General features: G+C 34.8%; 1 protein-coding gene and 3 non-coding genes across 5 annotated transcripts in view; 3 read left to right on the top strand and 1 right to left on the bottom strand.

The window, feature by feature from the left end:
• Positions 1 to 19,797, bottom strand: part of LOC125059150 (chloride channel protein 2) — a 73,482-nt gene that overhangs the window by 11,457 nt on the left and 42,228 nt on the right. For both annotated transcript variants that reach the window (XM_047663422.1, XM_047663421.1), the window contains exons 2-16: positions 19,137 to 19,299; positions 18,044 to 18,166; positions 15,750 to 15,878; positions 13,887 to 14,020; positions 12,196 to 12,352; positions 10,031 to 10,119; positions 9,088 to 9,209; positions 8,602 to 8,703; positions 7,994 to 8,096; positions 7,328 to 7,456; positions 5,188 to 5,350; positions 4,543 to 4,634; positions 3,991 to 4,129; positions 1,202 to 1,305; positions 463 to 663 (exon numbers count right to left, since the gene is read on the bottom strand). In XM_047663422.1, the coding sequence (XP_047519378.1) occupies positions 463 to 663; positions 1,202 to 1,305; positions 3,991 to 4,129; positions 4,543 to 4,634; positions 5,188 to 5,350; positions 7,328 to 7,456; positions 7,994 to 8,096; positions 8,602 to 8,703; positions 9,088 to 9,209; positions 10,031 to 10,119; positions 12,196 to 12,352; positions 13,887 to 14,020; positions 15,750 to 15,878; positions 18,044 to 18,166; positions 19,137 to 19,299 (1,950 nt within the window). The remainder of the gene's footprint in view (positions 1 to 462; positions 664 to 1,201; positions 1,306 to 3,990; positions 4,130 to 4,542; positions 4,635 to 5,187; positions 5,351 to 7,327; positions 7,457 to 7,993; positions 8,097 to 8,601; positions 8,704 to 9,087; positions 9,210 to 10,030; positions 10,120 to 12,195; positions 12,353 to 13,886; positions 14,021 to 15,749; positions 15,879 to 18,043; positions 18,167 to 19,136; positions 19,300 to 19,797) is intronic.
• Trnas-gcu lies at positions 3,738 to 3,819 on the top strand. Its single transcript has one exon. It is a non-coding gene; the product is annotated as a tRNA-Ser (tRNA).
• Positions 6,548 to 6,629, top strand: Trnas-gcu. Its single transcript has one exon. It is a non-coding gene; the product is annotated as a tRNA-Ser (tRNA).
• Positions 7,086 to 7,167, top strand: Trnas-gcu. Its single transcript has one exon. It is a non-coding gene; the product is annotated as a tRNA-Ser (tRNA).

Genomic DNA, 19,797 nt, shown 5'->3' on the forward strand with positions numbered 1-19,797 from the left:
TATAGTGTATGTTTGTGAGTGCATGGATTTTTGTGGACAAATTTCTTTAAACATTAAAAAGTCATATCAGAACGGTACAAAGTTCAACAAATTTGGTTCAATAGCTCGATTTTTCTAAAACATTATTTTGTTTTGTATGATTAACAAAATTTCTAAATGTTCAATATTTTCTTAGTGTATAATTTTTTACAACATAATGAGATTTTATCACATAACATTTAGCAATAATCAAATATAACATGGACAGTGGACACCCTGTATAATATTTAAATTATACGGGTTGTCCCTTAAATTATGGCGCATTTATACCCAAAGCCTCAGTGGTGTAACTTTACTTATTTTTTTGTAATAAATAGCAAAAAAATATTATTACCAGATTTTTGGCTTAATGTTGATTTATGGGACACCTATATAACTTCACTCTCATCTTAAACGTAGAACAATCTAATTTGATTATCTCACCTCAAATCGTGAAGGTCGTCTAACTTTTTTCTTCTCCTCTTCCCTTCTCCTTTCAGCTTCTTTTAGCCATTGGGCGGCTATCTGCAGTCTCCTGGACCTGCCCACTTGCTGCTCAATCACTTTTACCAACTCCCAACGATGTATGGAGCCGAGGAGTACCATCGATGATGGACTGTCTACCAGAGGGAAACTCTTAATTGTCTGGAAAAATATACAAATTTTATGTTTCTTGAATTTTAGACTCTACATCATTATTTTTCGTATCTTATAGTATAATATATATGATATATAAAATATGTTACGTATAACATTCATCTCATGTTATTTAAAAAAAAAGTTTTTAAGAAAGATCTTGTCTTTCTAACTTTTTTTTATAGAACAGAAGGTTCATCTGATGTTAAGCGGTACCGCCACTCACGGACACTTAATGCACTTAGTGCGTTGCCGGCCTTTTAAGAATTGGTTAAGGATCATTTGGTAATCTAATGTAGCCTGTAGGTTATCAGCCTTCTGTGCCTGACGCACGCCGTTGAATTTTTGGGTCTAAGGCAAGCCGTCGTGTTTTCCTTCACCGTTCGAGCGAATGTTAAATGCGCACATAGAAAGAAAGTCCAATGGTGGACAGCCGGGGATTGAACCTACGACCTCAGGGATGAGAGTCTCCCGCTGAAGCCAACACTGCCCAATTGATCTAAACAAAATTCAAAGCACTGAGACTAGTTCCTAGTATTAAACTCACCTTATTACTCTTAAGAACATCCTTCAGTTGCTGGAATGTCATCCTATTCCAGATGTAAACCACGTCACGAACCATGAAGTCCTCTACACAAATGTCGTACATACCTGCAATAATGATTACATAACTCTGGTACTTCTACTAACGACTTGGACTCATTTTATTGCATTACAAAACCTTACAGCAAAATAAACTCGTATTTACTTTTCTAGAGAATTTACAGAATATGTCCAGATTGAGAATTCTGATAAACGAGCTAGGTCTGGATATCCTTAGTTGCTTATAATTTAATTGTTTTGTTTATTTTTTTATTATATCTTTGGGTATGTTAATGTTTGACTATATAGGTCGGTTATCGAAAGCTGGCGGGTTCACAGTACTCACACTAATGCAATTTCACATACAGTATGTTTCAAAATATGTTTTTTTTGCCATGCTATACATTTTAGTCCACTCTGGTTTTAGTAAGGTTGGGTGGGTTGTAAATAAATAAAAATGTGTCAAATACATATAAATATTATATGCATACGAGGGTGGTTCCAAAAGTTAAAGTAGTAAAGTAAAAAAATTTTTATTTTTCGACATAAGCTCCATCTAGCTCAACACACTCCACTTTTACTTCACTAACTATTCTTTCAATACTCCTCTTAGAAACCCCAGTCGCATCTGATGTCAAATTAAATATAACATTTTTTCATTAAACTGTTTTTATTAAGATGCTTAAAATAATTAAAAACATTGTGCACCATTTCACGAGATTGCCCTGGTAATGTTTGAAAAAAGATCAACATGTACAGTAAAGATCAACATATACAGTAGCAAAAGAAAAACAATAACTGTCTCTTTTATACTCATGAGCTTGACCGAGCGCGACAGAGACGGACAGTCTATTCATGATGTATTTGTGATTGTATTTCAGTTTGACATCACGTCACGCGCTTATTCACAGACACTACACAAGCACAAAGTGTAAATGTGTTGAAGCCGCCAGCTTTAGTTAACATACCTATAACTGTTTATCACATTAAAAATTGTATTGTATTGTTATTGTACCAATGAATAAGTGTGCCGAGCATTGGCGAGCATCTTTTCTGGATAAATTCTTAGTCTTATTAAAGCAATTGATTTTGCTTTACATAGCTATTTGGAACCATTCGAATTAGTGAATTAGTGTGCACGTTAGTGTTACGTACTAAATAGTGGTAAGTGGAAAAAATAGTACACAAGAACAGACTGTCTTCTCCTGAAAGTGCTGGACACTTTCTTATGTTAAATATACTTGTTAGTAAATATAGCTAGATTTCAATTACTTATTAGTCTTAAGTTAGGCAAGATCGTAATGTTAAATTTTATCTATAGACAATTAAAAAAAATTATGACATTTGACAACAATTTAAACTTGTGCAATATAAAAACAAGTTTTCGTCGAGGCGATCTAGTTAGAATCTAGATAACAGTCATAAATTACAAACGCATTCCATAAACACAAGACATTATCATATTGGCTCTAATAAAACCTTATTGCGTACGTCAATTGCACCATATATGTCTCTCTCAATATAAAAGTTCATACGTACGTCACACAACCTTGTATTTTAACAATGAACGCTACGTCGACTAATTATACTATTAGTTTAATACTGAAGTTTGATAAATTTTAAGAGATGTTTAGGTTCGCAAATTTTACTATGAATTCGTAATTAATGTCGCTTTAACTGAACATGATGTAGTTTGATATCCATAAATAATAGAGCATTTATGTCCCGTAATCCTTTAAATAACATGGGGGACATTCTTAATTTATTTATTTTATTTATTTATTCCATATCCTTATTCTATCTTTACAGTTATTACTAATTCGATAGAACGACACAATATTTACACCCACACCAATTAACCTAGATAAAAAAACATTAAGAAAAATATATATTTATATTAATTTAGACTTTAATAAATCCTTTTTATCAGAAACAGTTATTCTTTCATTGATATCGTTCCCATACCCTTCCGAAACGGCTGGACCGATTCTTATGCATATTCAGTAAGTCTAAGAATCGGCTACTATCTATGTTTCCCTATATGTTAAAGGTGGGTCCACCCCTAAATTTTATTTCTATTTTTTAGATAACATTTTTTATTTTTATTTTTTTATGATACAGGATACAAAAATACATACAACTCTTAATTTTCATCTACCCTCTACGATCAACCCCTATTTTTATTTGTTAGTTAAGAACTTATAACTTGAACTCTGAGGCTTATATAGAGAACAATCACAGAAAATAGTAAAAAGTTTTTATTCCGGAAAACCGAACAGTCTCTGGGGTAGCATAGCAAAATGTTCCATGTTGGTATGTACTAAAAAGGTAGGCGAAGTAAAATCACATTGAGGAGAAACTAAGTTCAAGAACCTTTACGATATCATTAGCTAGCAGTTTATAACGAATCATTATATAAATATGATTATTAGAAATTCATTGTGTTCCAATGTGAAAAATAGGTATAAAAAATATTAGGTAATTAATTGATAATTTCATAAGACGAGGTGGCCGAGTGGTTAAGGCGTTGGACTGCTAATCCAATGTGCTCTGCACGCGTGGGTTCGAATCCCATCCTCGTCGTTTTTTAATCGATTGTTTCATTTACAGATTCAACTAATTGCTAAATACACTTCATGTTTTTTTATTTCCGTACAGCATATGTATCGTTAGTCCCTTATATTTTTATATGAAGAAACATTTACAAAGAACAAGCATGGTCTCTAGTCCAAGTTGTATAAAGGCTAAACTTACGGCTGGCAGATGAGAGCAGATCGGGCAAGTAGGGCAATTTCTTGATCAATATAATACTGTCGAAGCAAGATGGCTGTAACATCGCAGCCACCGCATTAGCTGATAAGACTGCCGCCATTATTGGTAGGAGATGCGTTATCTGTGGAAGAGTCAGTAGGAGTTGACTTTGACCGAATAGGAACCTGTTTAGATTTTATATTCTTTGATTTTTAAAGACTTTGTTCTATGCCTTTCTTATACACATATTTGATTCAATTCATAATGTTTAGGGCTGGGTCTGTGATTTCTGAATCTGTTTCATAATCAATCTATAGGCAAGAAGGTGATCAGCTTTTGTGCCTGACACACGGCGTCGACTTTTAGGGTCTAAGGCAAGCCGGTTTCCTCACGATGTTTTCATTCACCGTTCGAGCGAATGTTACATGCACACATAGAAATAAAGTCCATTGGTGCACAGCCGGGGATCCATCCTAGGACCTCAGGGACTAGGACAACGCTGCTCACATGAGAAGATTTTAGAAATACGAAACAATATAATAATAGAAATCCAACCTGTCCGGTCATCTCAATAATAATCACGATTGTGGATACAGTATGTGTAACTGCACCTGTAAAAGCCGCAGCGCCGACCGTCGCGTAACCACCTGAAAACCATTTTCTTATATATTGTTTCACGTAAAATGAACAAGAAGCCAGCGAGTCACCGCAGGTTTCTGCAAAGATAAAGTGTGTTTTCTCACTCTACTAAAAGCTAAAACACATTACTGGAGGTCAGCCGTCAGTCTCGTGAAGAGTGTCTTGTCATGTGCCAGATGCAGCAACTCTTCCGCAATACCCATGCACTCCCTAACATGAAGAAGAAGCCATGATTTTTTCCTTCTACCAACATGCCATTTACCCAGGATTTTACTCATTATATTATAATTAATTGAAGGAGTTGGTAGCAGTTATGGCGCAACACGTGGTCTTGGTACAACGCACAACTTTCCGTTGTTTAATATTCTGCATTTTTTTCGACATTCCATCTCGATTAAGAACTTTCTTGTCAGAGACCTTTTGGATCCTTGAACGAAGCATGTGATGATGTTTCATTTGAAAAATCCCAAAAAACATTCAATACACCATGAGTAAATGAAAAACTATATTACTTGTAGTAAGGAATATTGTTTTTCGAATATATACTGATGATGAACTTACCAGGCAATATCTTCTGTATTCTACCACCATAAGCGACACCCAGAGGACAGAAGTAGTGCATCACCTCCCCCGTAAAGCGACCAAGAGACGCCCCCATTTTGAATGCTGGTACGAAAATACCTGCCGGCACTGGTAAGGTACATGACACCATACTCAGGAAATACTGAAATAAAAGTAATTTAGAAGAATTAAACTTGTCAATATTAATTGTCCAGATAATTAATATACAATTCCCCTCCAGAAATACGTGGATATCTCAAGTACTGAATCAGTTGGACTATTCTTCATTCAAATCAATATCTATATAAAATTCTCGTGTCACAATGTTTATTCTCATACTCCTCCGGCTAGACCGATTCTTATGAATTTTTTTAAGCATATTCAGTAAGTCTGAGAATCAGCTACTATCTATCTTTCAAACCCTTAAGTGATAAGGGGTGTCCTTATCACTTAAGGGTTCACCACCACCCCAAAAAAAATGTTTTTGTTTTTTTTATGACACAACATACAAAAATACTTACAACCCTTAATTTTCACCCCTCTACGATCAACCCCTATTTTTTATTATAGAAGATTATTTTTATTGAACTAAAACAATGTTTCTTAGAAATAATATACATGGCAAAACAACGTTAGCTAGTATTATTATAAAATTACTTTTAGTTTCCAAGAAATTTGTGGACAGACGATATTGTGATATAAGGCACGTACTAGAAAGCCTAAATAGATATACAAAACACTAGGTCAAACTCTGTAAAATTAGATCCTTCGAGAATAAACAACTATCTAGACGCTACGCTATTCTATTCCGATCTCTGCATCTTTTTATTATAAGACAAATGCCGAGTTCCTCACGATGTTTGTGGTCATATATCGCCATGCTCACCATGCCTTATACCGGAACTACGTTTGAAAAAAATAAATCCATGTTGAGTGGAGCTGTAATTGGAGCCCATTATCTTATAAAACCAATCATGCTCAGCCATACAGAGAGAGTTAAGAGAAGAGAAAGAGAGAGTACCAGGCCTTCTCGTCCGTTCTACACCCTTAATTTGGGAACTGGCAGTAAATAAGAATTTACGTTTTTTCCTCATGATTGATATTTAAATTGAATATTTTTTTTAACCGCACGGTGAAGGAAAACAAGAGAGCCAGCACGATTTCGACCAATGACCGTCATGAGTCAGTCACAACCCAAAAAATTACAGACACATTTGGGTCACAAGACTTCATATAAGGTGACGTGAAATCGTTATCTATTGATATACAACACATGCCTATAAATCATTGGTGACGGTAAACACTTGTGTAAATTAGGTGTGAATTAAGCGTGGCTTTGTAAATGAGGTATACTGAATAAGACGAGGTGGCCGAGAGGTTAAGGCGTTGGACTGCTAATCCAATGTGCTCTGCACGCGTGGGTTCGAATCCCATCCTCGTCGTTTTTTGTGTCATTAATATATTTAGGATTCTCGTTGTCTTTGGGACCTAAGTGTGTGTGTATTTGTTTAATATTAGGGAGGTATTGTGACGCTTTTCATATTTTTAATGACCGTATGGGATGTGACATTAAAATCGTAATTTATTTCCATAATATAATATGCCATGGGTCCTGATCTAGTCATAATTGCATTTTAGAAACCTAAGACGTTGTAGTTAAATTTTCTGTGGCAACGTAACTTTTTTAAAGTTACAAATCAAATTAAAAAAAGTTACTTATACTGAATTAACTTTTTTTTATTAATGTTAACAATACTTTTTAACTCACGACCTTTGCCAAATTGAAAACCTAGAAACAACTTTACTAACCACGTTTTTTAAGGCTGAAAATATTTACATAATTCTGACGGTATCTCGTCAAAGGTAATCGTATTAATATATTCATGAAACCCAGACGTGACGAGGTGGCCGAGTGGTTAAGGCGTTGGACTGCTAATCCAATGTGCTCTGCACGCGTGGGTTCGAATCCCATCCTCGTCGAACTTTTTGTTTTTTAAAATTTTGCTTCAATTAAAGCGAACCTCGCATTTCAATATTGATTTGATTCATCAGAATTAGATTCTCTTAACGAGATACAAACCTACTTTCAGGCACATTTTATGTCCGCTACATTTAAATGATTTACTAAATATATACTTACAATAGAAAAGAAATAAATGATGAGACAGCCGAAGTGGTCTACTTCAGGTGTTTGCCAGTTGGAGACGATCGCCGCCTGTTCTGCTGTCAGCTCGTCAGACCACGTGAAGTTAGCAAATAGTGCTGACACCTAAAAAAACAAAAAAAAACCCTCTTTACCGGGTTAACAGGCACAATTTTTTATAACACGGGGCAATGAAGCCGATGGGTAAGTTAGAACTAAGTACAATCAGTTCCCCATGATGATTTGCACACAACGGCGAGGAGCTCATGGCCTCATAAATTTTTCTATTTCGTGATCATTTATTTTTAGATCTAAGGCATGAAAAGTTTCCTCACGATGTGTAATGGTGAATGTGGTAAATCAAAAAAGAGATTTTTGTTACTTATGTAATTTTAATGACGTTGTGGTTTATGACATCTTCCTTTGAAGAATTGTAATGTAGAGGGAGGGTAAAACTTGCTGGGTTTCTTGCCCGTTCTTGTCAGAATAAGGCCTCCTGGTAGTTTGGCTCTTTTGCGAATTTTGTAAACGTTTTTGACAATCATAAGCATGCCATAAGACGCATCTTAACTGTATAAACGTATTTTGATTTTTTTAAATGTTTTTCTTCCGTGATTTCCACTATCCCAACACATAGCTTAGTTCCTTAGTTATTTATCTTACCTGTGGTGGAGTCCCAAGTCCCCCGGCCATATATTTTCCTATCCCCGGCGGGAACAGTATGGACATTACTGCTAATGTCATGAAGCCAGGGTAGATGAAACGGCTGTAAAAATACATCAATACTAAATCCAATAAAATGATACACATTTTGAAGCCAAGCTTCGCAAATTCCTTAAATTTCGACGTATAATAAACGTATGACAGATGTGTGAATGATGAAAATCAAAGGGGCGAAGTTGGTAGAATATTTAAAGGGCACATAAGGGCATTAGATTAATTTAGAAATATTGACTCTATGGTTAGTTACTTATTTCGTACTCGTACAGCTAACTTAAATTATTTATAGCAAATACATATACTAAAGATATAACCAAAGAAGGAAGACTTCCTTACTTTAGATAAAACAATGTTATATTTATAATTGATTTTTTTTATGAAAAAGGGGGAAAAAATCGTTATGTCAGTCTTGTATAAAATTTATTTCCATACGTCAACTATATACCCTAACGCACCAGAATATTTTTCTACCATCGAAGCCTTTTTCTAGCAGTAAATACTCAAAACTTTGATTATTAATAGACTTTTTTTTACTTCTATTATTTACTTACTTTTTCTGTAAGAAGGAACTCAGATATTTTGTGTTACGTATAAAGAGTACATATTGTCTATGCAGCCACACCCACAATGCCGACATAAGGCCACAGACAATCCTGCAAAAAAAAAAATATTTATTAGACTTTTTTTAATATACCTTTAATATAAAAGATAGCGCCTTTTACAGAAATATGACTAATGTCTTGCGTTATTTTTATATTCATTTCAATAGCAGAATAAAATAAAAAACGTTTTAGAAAAAGAAAAAAGAAAATTAGGCACATTTTACTACTTTTCAACCTGTACAAACACTACCTACCAAGTTTCTGTATAAAATTAATAATAATAGTGATTGTGTGTTAAACAATGAATGAAGAATCATATTTTAAACTTGAGGTCCTGCATTCGAAACCTGACTGCACTAATGAAAAATTCCTTATTCCAATTAACGCTTGCTCTAAAGGGTTATTATGAAAGCTATTGATATAGAACTGAATTACCCCAAAAGAACGAATACGGCAAATTCTTGAGGGTCAAAGGGGAAGTCTTGAGGCAGGCTTGTTGGAAACAGAGGCTTCACTGTGGCAGTTGCGCCTGACCATACGGATAGCAGACGGAACATCTGAAAAAAATTATTGTTTATAAGCCATATTTATGTATGCAAAGTGGACTTTAAAGACAACTATATGGAAAGGACCAAGGAGAAGAAGGATAAGAGGGTGCCCCAAAAAAGGTGGATAGAAGCGTTAGCAGGAAGAGAATGGAGAAAGATAATTGGAAAAAGCTGGAGGAGGCCTTTACCCGTGAAAGGGTTCCGATCAACGATACTGAAGCAAGCTAGGATATTAGGATAAGAAAAAAAATTTAAAACAAATTTGAGCTGTATATTCAACTAGTAATGACTGGAAATTAAACTGGCATATTATATTATTATTATGTATGCAGAGAGACACGAGAGCTATATATGTACAGAAATAATTATTTTTCTTAAAATATTAGATTCTTTAGATTATTGATTATCTATTATATGTTCACTGACGTTTCATTTAATTTGTTAGTCTGTGGAAAAGACGGTAGTTTTGGCCTGTCGTTTAAATTTAAATTTGAATATTTTTATGTTAGAATTTTGTTAAAAAAGTTGAGTTTCATTCATTATATATCTATTTATTGTAGTTTAATACTATTACAATATATCAAACTGGAATGAAACTAATGGTTTTGTAACAGATAATAAAATAAAATATCATCATGTTTAATTAAAATTTTACAATAATAATGAATTTGAAATTATAAAATCATGCCGACATTTCATGTGCTCTATCTTTTGTCATCAGGTTATCTAATAATTTAAAATAGTTATAAAATTATGATAATTTACCGCGTATTTCAATTTTATACTTGTCATACAGTCAAGTTCACAGCAAGTTTTTAATGAATACTTACAATAGCACTACAGCAAGCGGCAAAAAAACCTCGCCAATAATTTCGTACCGCGAAATATGTCGTTGTTACTTCAATTGAGAAGAGCACACCTGTAAACAAGAATAAAAACTTATTTAATACAAGTTTCAAACTAACCCGTTTCGGTCGTACTAAGTCTTCCCGATAAATGGATCTGGGGCAAAAAAATATTTTTCAATACGAATCCCTAGTAACTAATAGTAAGGGTTACTCAAGTAACGCGTGCAAAATGTTACAATGCGGGGCAGGGATTGAATTACGCGTTATTGTTAATATTATATTCGACTTTCCAGTACTTTACACCACATAATGGTAACTTTTAGGTATAAAGAGTCACTAGGGGGTCACGAAACGTTTTACTATATTTGGTTACAGTACTCAACTTGGGTACAGAAAAACGTTACGGCGCGTTAAAGGGGGGGGGGGGGGGGGTCAATAATCTCCAAAAATGGCGTGACGTAATTCTTGAATGTCCCTAAGTAAGATTACTTATCTTGAGAGAGCGTGTTTAGCTTAAATAAACTACAATCCTCTTCTACAAGTCTTATAGAAAGTTTTCCCGTTCTTGTAACATTTCTCATTGATGCATGGACAACCATTGTAGTGGATGTGTTGCCGGCCTTTGAGGCAGGAATATACTTTATTAGACAATTGAAGGTCGTATCTCGTAAGCCTCCACCGGTAGTTTTCGGAAGCATTCCAGCCATTAAGGTGATGCGGATCATGAAATATGGAGTTAATATCCTATCGATTGTTACTAGTACCCTCAAATTAAGGTTGTTTTAGATACCAAGGGCCAGAGAACCTGTCTATTGCACAGATCCCCGCCAAAGATGTTGCCTACTGAATGCTATCTCCGTCACTATCGACATCTTTATATGTTCACAGTAGCGATATTGTGTATATTATATATTTTATTATATTTCACTTTTTTTCGTATCGTATTGGCTTAGTACTGTAAGGATAGTGTAGATATTTTTGTATAAGAATAAATTGGTGAAAATAACGTTGATCGTTCGTAGATCCGTTATGAAATCTAGGGAGATATAAGTATTTCCTCAGATAGACTATTTTCCAGCAAATCTATCTATTTCAGTAGCTCTATTTGGGAATACGCAATGTTTAAAAGCTCATACGTGCATTTCTCTTTTTTCATATTAGTATTGAATTTTCGTTATAAATCAGTGGCTCTACAACTTTTTTAGGTCTGGGACTAAGATTTCTGTATCTATTTCATGATCATTTGTCAATCTAATAGGCAAGTATGTGATCAGCCACCTATGCCTGACACAAGCCGTCGACTTTGTGGGTCGATGTTGTTTGATGTTTTCCTTCACCGTTCGACGAAACTTAAATGCGCACATAGAAAGAAAGTTTGGAGTATAGCCGGGGAGCCCTCGATCTCAAGAATAACGGTAGCTCAAATGAGGCTAATCATACAGTCTAAAAGCAAGCAAAATAGTGTATGCACTTTCACAATTCAAAGCAAAACTATAAAATTTATTCGTATTCAATTAAAATAATTACAAAATGGATTACATAAATTTATATTAAAAATTAACAATATGAATGTTAATGAATTCGAGTGATTACACGCAATTAATTAGCAAGGATGTGCGGTTCTGCACAGATTTATCTAGAGATAACTGGCTCTGACCATTCCTTGTAACAAGGCCGGCTTCACTAATTACAGCTATTTATATATCATAGTTGAACGTTCTGGTTTGCTTGCTTCTTAAGTTTGGAATAAAAAATACCATCCGTATCACCTCTACGTCTGTCGATCGAAAAATGAGCGTTTTAAAGGCAGATTTTGGATAATCCACTGAATTTTTTCCGCACCAATTTGACATAGGGTCATTCAAGAAAAGAGTACCAATTTTGAATAGAACGGCAATGCACTTGCGAGCCTTATGACAATGTGAATGTCCATGGGCGGGGCGGTATCACTTAACATCAGGTGAATTTCCTGCCCGTTTGTACTGTGGTACAACTCCTCTGAACACTCTCCATGGTAAATGCGGTAGAAGATGCAGAGACCCCACATCTCTACGCAACGCCAAGAGATCAAGCCGCACGGAAAGTGACTGGTCGTTGTGTCTATTTCCTGATAATACATAAAGTGTATTACGTTCTTTCGTAATTACCTCCAACGGGAGCAGCGAAGCATGAAGCTACACCAACTGCGCAGGCGGCGGCTAGCATATCAGTTGTACGAGATTCGTTCTCATAAACTCCCTGGATTTTTGTCACCATTTTAGATAGAAGGGATGCGACCATTGAAGCTATGTGGACGGAGGGACCCTGGAATTAAAAAAAAATAATTACAAAACAAAGATAGAAAGAGAATAATAAAAAGAATAAAAGAAATAACTTGAGCTAAGAGAAGCGTCGTAAGGTCGCAGCAGTGGTAAATTCACTTTTTTATACTACACTGTGACGTCATTATAGCTGCAATAATCGTCTTGAATAATATTAATAAAATAAAAGTACAGTCAAAACCGGTTATAACGACATCGTTTACAACGACCTATCGGTTATTACAACCAGATTGTATGGTCCCGTCCGAATCCCTAGTAAACTATTCAGTAAAGAAACCGCTTATAACAACATCGGATACAGCGACATATCGCTTACAACGACGAAAGATTATCGATATTAATCATTAAACATTGAATGAATATTTAGGCATATTATTACCTACGCACGTTCTCCCAACGAACAGTTTCAGCCAACAACGATTTCCGAGGCTCTTAACGCTCTAACGATTTTGCTATAATTTGTTGCCTTTAACCAACAGTTTGATACTGGTGATACTCATACCTTGAGGAGTATGAAACGTAAAATGCAAAAAATATTTGAGACTAAAGTTAAAGGTTAAAAAAACAGACCAAAATGACTGATTATATTTTACCTAATTATTTCGTAATAAATATTTTTGTTTCTTTTTTGACTCGTCTACATATTATAATATTAACATACCATATTATAACCCATACCTACCTATTATAGATCGATAACTATGTTCATACATATGTATTGTACTTGTGTATATGACATTGCTTATAACAACTATCGGATATAACGTCGGCAACTATACGGTCCCTTCAATGTCGTTATAACCGGTTTTGACTGTATATATTTCTTGTGAGTTAAGAATTATCGTTCGCATACAGACTCTTAGTAATATATTATTAAGTATTAACACTTTATATAAGAATTTTTCATTAAAATACCTATTAATGTCTATAGAATAAATTTATGACGGAATCTATACAAATGTAATATATCTTTATATAGTAAATTTATAGATTCAGTAAAAATACATTTTCAAAGTGAGGTTCTGTAATGGTTTTTCAATAGATAACTAGAAAATATACAATACATATTAAATAAGATAAATGATACATCTTTATTTAATATATGAAATACATCATACGAAAATAATATCGCTAATAATCAGCTGTGCAGGTTATGACATCTGAGAGGTGAATGACCCCAAGATTATATCATTATCTGCATCACTGATTGGATAATATATATTTATCTTTACGAATTCAAGTATGAATGCGTAAAGTTCGCGCAGTACCATAAGGTAAGGAAATGTTAATATTTCATTATTAATAATATTATTTATTCAATAATTAAATAAATTGCAAAACTTTATTAGATATTTCTGATAATTTATTAGCTTAGTTTCAACGAGTTTTTAATAAAAAATATTTTTTGAAGTAAAACTTCTTTAGGCGCGACTAGGGAGTTACTCAGATTTTTTTAAATCAAAATATATTTTCTAATTTGTATTCTATATATATTAAAAAAAAAAAACTTTCGTTACCTCTTTTCCCAACGGCAATCCACTTCCCAGAGTAGCAGTCAGACCGACACACTTGGAGATCAGTGCTCTGAATGTGAGATACTCCTTCAAATGCACTCCTCGGAGTATTGTCTTCATTTCAGGAATACCAGATCCTGAAGATAGGTATTATAAGGTAATAATATTAGAAAACCTCGTGAGCTTACTTCGTCTTATTAAACTCGATGTTTAAGGCACTGATTTAACGCGGCAGTTGTATATACAGTGTAAACGCTTTATACCGTCATAATAACGAAAAACTCTCTAATAACGTAAAAAGATAAAATTTAGTTTTACATTACTTCACTCTTTATAACGTAACAGCCCTTCTCTATTACGCAGAAAGATTTTCATATTTAGACATCAACAATACGTGTGCCATTATTCTTAGATTACATTGCCTATTATAGGAAAGCAGTTACGAGTGGGCCATCCTAAACATAACTGCCGATTTATTTATTGAACTGCCCATAATTTTTACCGGCCTGCTTACGCCGGCTTGCTATACTAGTCTGCTTACGTATTTTTAGTACCGACATTTTAAGAAGAAATAATTGGCCAATTGTTTTTTCATAACTGTCTATGTTTTACGGTCGCAAAAATTTACCAACCAGCAATAAAAAAAATAACTGCCCATTATATTTTTTAACTGATCATAATAACTTCACGGATATTTAAAAACCGTTCAAAATTAGTTCCCGTTCTTTAAGTTATTGGTTGTTGTATAATTCGTTGCTTCAAGTGATAAGGAGCGCGGATGGTTGCAGCTCCTTACAAAGAGTTTGTAAAACAAAAAACTTAACGATTTAAAAGAATGATGAAGAAGTAATTCCCAGTCTACTCTTCTGTTCTACCTCAATATTTCATTTAATTCAAATGAACTTCAAACCTTTACTAACATAAAACGGATAAGAGTTATTAAATTTTTAACAACAAAGTGTTAAATAAATAACTCTAAGGTCCCGTGTCTATATGCAAAGTACGAGTCGTAATTGATACCAGCCGAGTCGAATGCGCTCTATACGTAAACAATGGGCTGATCAATTATAAAAAAAGCATTGTTAAGTGCCTATCTGATACCAAATCCGCTATTTTTTTAGTAATTTTTAGTAGTAAAATCTAAAATTGGATTTTTTACTTTTTATATTTGTAATATTTAGAAAAGATAGCTTGTAACATATACAGTAGACATAGCATTATATATAAGGGAGCGTTCAAGTATTACGTAACGCAATTTTTGGAGATTATTGACTTCCCCCCCCCCCATGTAACTCGTCGTAACGTTTTTCAGTACCCAAGCACAGTACAGCCCTGCGATTCTGTAACTCACTTTTCGAACTCACACAGCGGTTTTCGCATCGGCGGTCGCTCTCAAATCAGTCGTGAAGCAGTCATTTTGTGATCTGGCACTCTGATAAAAAATAAACTACAAGTTCCTACATTTTCAGAATGCCAAATCACAAAAAGGCTGCTTCACGACTGATTTGAAAGCGACCGCCGATGCGAAAACCGCTGTGTGAGTTCGAAAAGTGAGTTACAGAATCGCAGGGCTGTACCTAAGTATAGTAAAACGTTTCGTGACCACTTAGTGACTCTTTGGTTACTATTATGTGGTGTGAGTCGAAAAAAAGATTAACAATAACGCGTAATTTAATCCCCGCCCCGCCTCGTAACGTTTTACAAAAGCCCCCCCAAAATACGTTACGTAATACTTGAACGCTCCCTAATGTGGTAAACTTTAATAAATTAATGAATAAACAATTCCAAATGACGTTCGTTCTTTTTAATATACATTAAAATCGTTAATATACGACAAAAATGCAACAAAATTTAAAAATATATTACCTATACTCTGGGCTGCAACTATATGCACGAAACCAGCTGCAAAGAGTATCAAACAGACCGGAAGCGAGACCCAGGCGAAGTATTTTCCCGCTATTGAGGTTGCTACATCGTTGTACATCCATGTACGAGCTGTAATATTACATATTGTTTAATAATTTTCATATAAATTTAGGTTTAAAATTATATTTCTCAAAAAAAAAAAAATTACATGAGAATAATACTTTCGATTAACATAACATTGTAGTCGTTCTTAATCACAATAAAAAGATAGCCGTACATGCAATAAACTTAAAAGTAAAAGTTACCAAAAAATTATATAAAATTGCTATTCTATAGAAAGCTATTCAAAATTACTAAGCAGCTTGAGAAGTGTAACAGCAACTAAAAGTCTATGTAGGCTCATTTGTATTTTGTATGTTTATAGCTTTAATTAATTGTTATTAATGTCCAAATAAACAAATTCACTATTTCTATAATGTTTACTATATGCCGACAGCGAATTGTATATTATTTCGGCCATACAATGCGCAGAGGCGATGAGAACTTGGAGAAACTGATCGTGGTTGGTAACACAGAAGGCAAAAGATCACGTGGCCGTTCACCAACCAGATGGACCAAGTGAAAGACTCGCCGTCCTCAAAACTGTACACTATCATAAGAGAGTCGCTGGACAGTAATTGGTGGAAACAGATAGTCCGCTCTAGACGCTTCCTTGCTGACCACGACGCTCAGAAATGAGCTGCCGATTGGAGAGAGAGAGATGTGCTCAGGACCCAACTACTTAACTTCACAACATTCATACTTTTCTGTAAATACTGCAAGTCTTCTTACCTTAAGCCTTTAGGTAAGCTAAATCAATAAATATATATAGTTTTATTATATATTCTTACTCCACCATCGGACAAACTCAAAAATACATAATATACACTTTATTTCCACAACATGGATTATTACTGAGACCAGTTCTATTTGTTACTAACAAATATATGCCATCATCACGACACTCTTATTCAAGATATGTATATGTTATTATATATCTATATACGGATTAAGGCGTGAAACATGAGTTCTAAACACCTATTGACTATCTCAAATTATTTGTCTAGTAAACTCTCTTATACCCAGTTTTTTATAGGATAGGAGGGCAAACCAGCCTACGGGACGCCCAAAAAAGGGCAGTCATCGCAGCCCATTTTAGTGGGAACGTTGCCGGCCTTTGAAAATGTAATTCTATATGCCATTAAAAGGCACAGCCGTGTTGGCCTAGCGACTTGAGCGTGCGACTTTCATCCCAATCACAATCCCTGGCTGTGCACCAATGGACTTTCTTTCTATGTGCGCATTTAACATTCGCTCGAACGGTGAAGGAAACCGGCTTGCCTAAAGGTGATATCAGACGGTTCATTTTTTGTTCATTTTCACCTTTCATTTGGTACATTTCACTCGAAATGAAATGTCTGAACAAAAAATGAAACACGAGTGCCGAATCTGTTGTATTGGCATCCGGTATCTTTCATTCCCACTCCGAATGAACGAGAAATGAACGGTCTGAACACTGAGAGTGAGAGATCGTTCATTCGGATTCGGCCATTTTGTTTCGAGTCCTGTAGCCGACGGACATCACGTTGTCGACGAAGTTATAACTTTTTTTTTTTTACTTTCATCCATTCGAAGATGATTACAATATGAATCAGGATCTTCAACGGCTAGTTCTCTCAACAATGTATTGGAAATGATGGAATGTATTGGAGATGAAAGTAAAAGAAAAAAAGTTATAACTTAGTCGACAACGTGATGTCCGTCGGCTACAGGACTCGAAACAAAATGGCCGAATCCGAATGAACGTTCTCTCAGAGTTCAGACCGTTCATTTCTCGTTCATTCGGAGTGGGAATGAAAGATACCGGATGCCAATATCCAACACTGTTGGATCGGTTCACTAATGATTTCATTCGGCACTCGTGTTTTATTTTTTGTTCAGACATTCATTTCGATAGAATGTACCGAATGAAAGGTGAAAATGAACAAAAAATGAACCGTCTGATATCACCTTTAGACCCAAAAAGTCGACGGCGTCAGGCACTGGAGGTTGATCACCCATTTGTTTGACATTTGTCAATGACATGATCATGAAACAGAAATCTGAGGCCCAGATCTAAAAATGTCGTACCACCAACGATTTTTTAATTTTTTTTTAATTCATTATTCTTAAGCTGTTAACCTACTAGACATCTCTTATTAGCAAAAATGTTATATTGAGTCTTATACACAACAATGTATGCAAGTCATACATACCATTATTACACACGGCAATGCCCTGGTCAATTGCGAAGTTCAAACAACCCATGATGATACCCAAGGCCGCTAAAAAGAACCAGTCCTCTCCCAGCTTAGCGAACGAATGCCTCCATAAATAACCTGCCAACAACCTTTACATCATTCAATATAATGACAAACATGCCTCGACCATCTTCAAAGTCTCAAGGTCAGATAGACATTCAGCTAAAGTCAGCTTGATTTGAGAACTGGCAGTAAATGTAAAATTAGAAGCATTTCATTATATTTATTTTTTGACGTTAATAAGTGTAAATTTTGATACCTATATGAATAAATGATTTTGAATTTGTGTCGTTAATTTGTCTAAGAATCCCTCCTGAATATTCACAATTGTTCCATGTGCCCCGTACGTAATTCGCATTTTTTTTGAGATTTTGTTCGATACTATACTTCACAACATGTGAGGAAATATTTAAAGCGGTAGTAACAATCTAGTTTTTTCTTTAATATATTAAGTTGTTCATTTAATGTTTAATTTCATTTTTTTTAAATCTATTAATGTACTTGACTCATGTTTTCAGCTTAGTATATTTCGTTTATATGTCGCAGCCAGCTAGCTTAATTAGCCATTTAATAAACAGCCTAGCCGTTTAACTAAACGGCGCCCGTTAACAAGCGGCCTTAAAGATATTCAGCCGTAGCGTTTATTACAATATTTAATAAACTGGCTGCCTAATGCTAGGCCAGTCGTACGATAGAGTCATTATTGGGAAGAAATAAAAATGATATACATATGACATAAAAAATATTTCTTTTCAAATTAAATTGCTAAGTCAAATTCACATTATTATTTATATTTATATTATTAGGCTGCGACATATATACCATATCAACTTGGTAACTGAAAATTCAGGCTTCTAATTTTATCCACAACGAAGTTAGGGGGTCGAAAATGGCCTGAACTGCTTCGAGAACAGGATCCGTGCCGCTTCTTGCTCGACTTGGCAGGCCCCCAGATATTTAATCACTTTGTATTATTCACTTGATATTACTGGTAAATTATTTCACGAAACGAGATTTTAAGAAAGAGTCTTTGTAGCCCTATACTCACTTATAAAATTAACCACCTTCCCACTGGGCCTAAGCTTCCCCGTGGCCTCCAACTCCTTCTGTCGCATTTTGTCATCTTTTCTTCGTTTCTTTCGTAATCTCCTCAGTCGTCTTGCTTCTTCTCTTGCCGCTTCACTTAGGTCGCGTTGATAGCGACCATACATCTGAAAATCACGTTGAAATAAGTAAAAGTTTTACCTTCATACCTGTTCAGTGGTTACGAACGCGACTCAACCCAGGGGTCATGTGTTTAAATTTAACGCGATTAATACATGCTCATAATCTACACGTGTTAGACCCAAAATAGAGGGTGTATCAAGCACAGAAGACTGGTCAAAAACTCGCCTATGCCTTCGCCTCGCCAAGAAAATAGACACAATTCTGATGGGGTTGTAGCGCCACTAGTTTCGTTTAGTTACTCCATATACTACGCCTTATGAATAGCGCGACAAAGCAAAGGTATATAAAGATAGGTTCAACTCTTTCGCATAGGCAGTGAAAAAGGTTTTAAGCTTAGCGCTAAGTATTTATTTGTATTTATTCATGAAAACCCTTAAATTGCCACAAACATACGAAATGAATTTGGAAAAACAAAATTACAAGAAATTAACTAGCTACTATAGGCACTAACAAATAATAGAACTTTTGCCAGTTCACACAAC

The sequence above is a fragment of the Pieris napi genome, chromosome 19, assembly GCF_905475465.1.
Source record: "Pieris napi chromosome 19, ilPieNapi1.2, whole genome shotgun sequence".
In the NCBI taxonomy this organism is placed as follows: Eukaryota; Metazoa; Arthropoda; class Insecta; order Lepidoptera; family Pieridae; genus Pieris; species Pieris napi.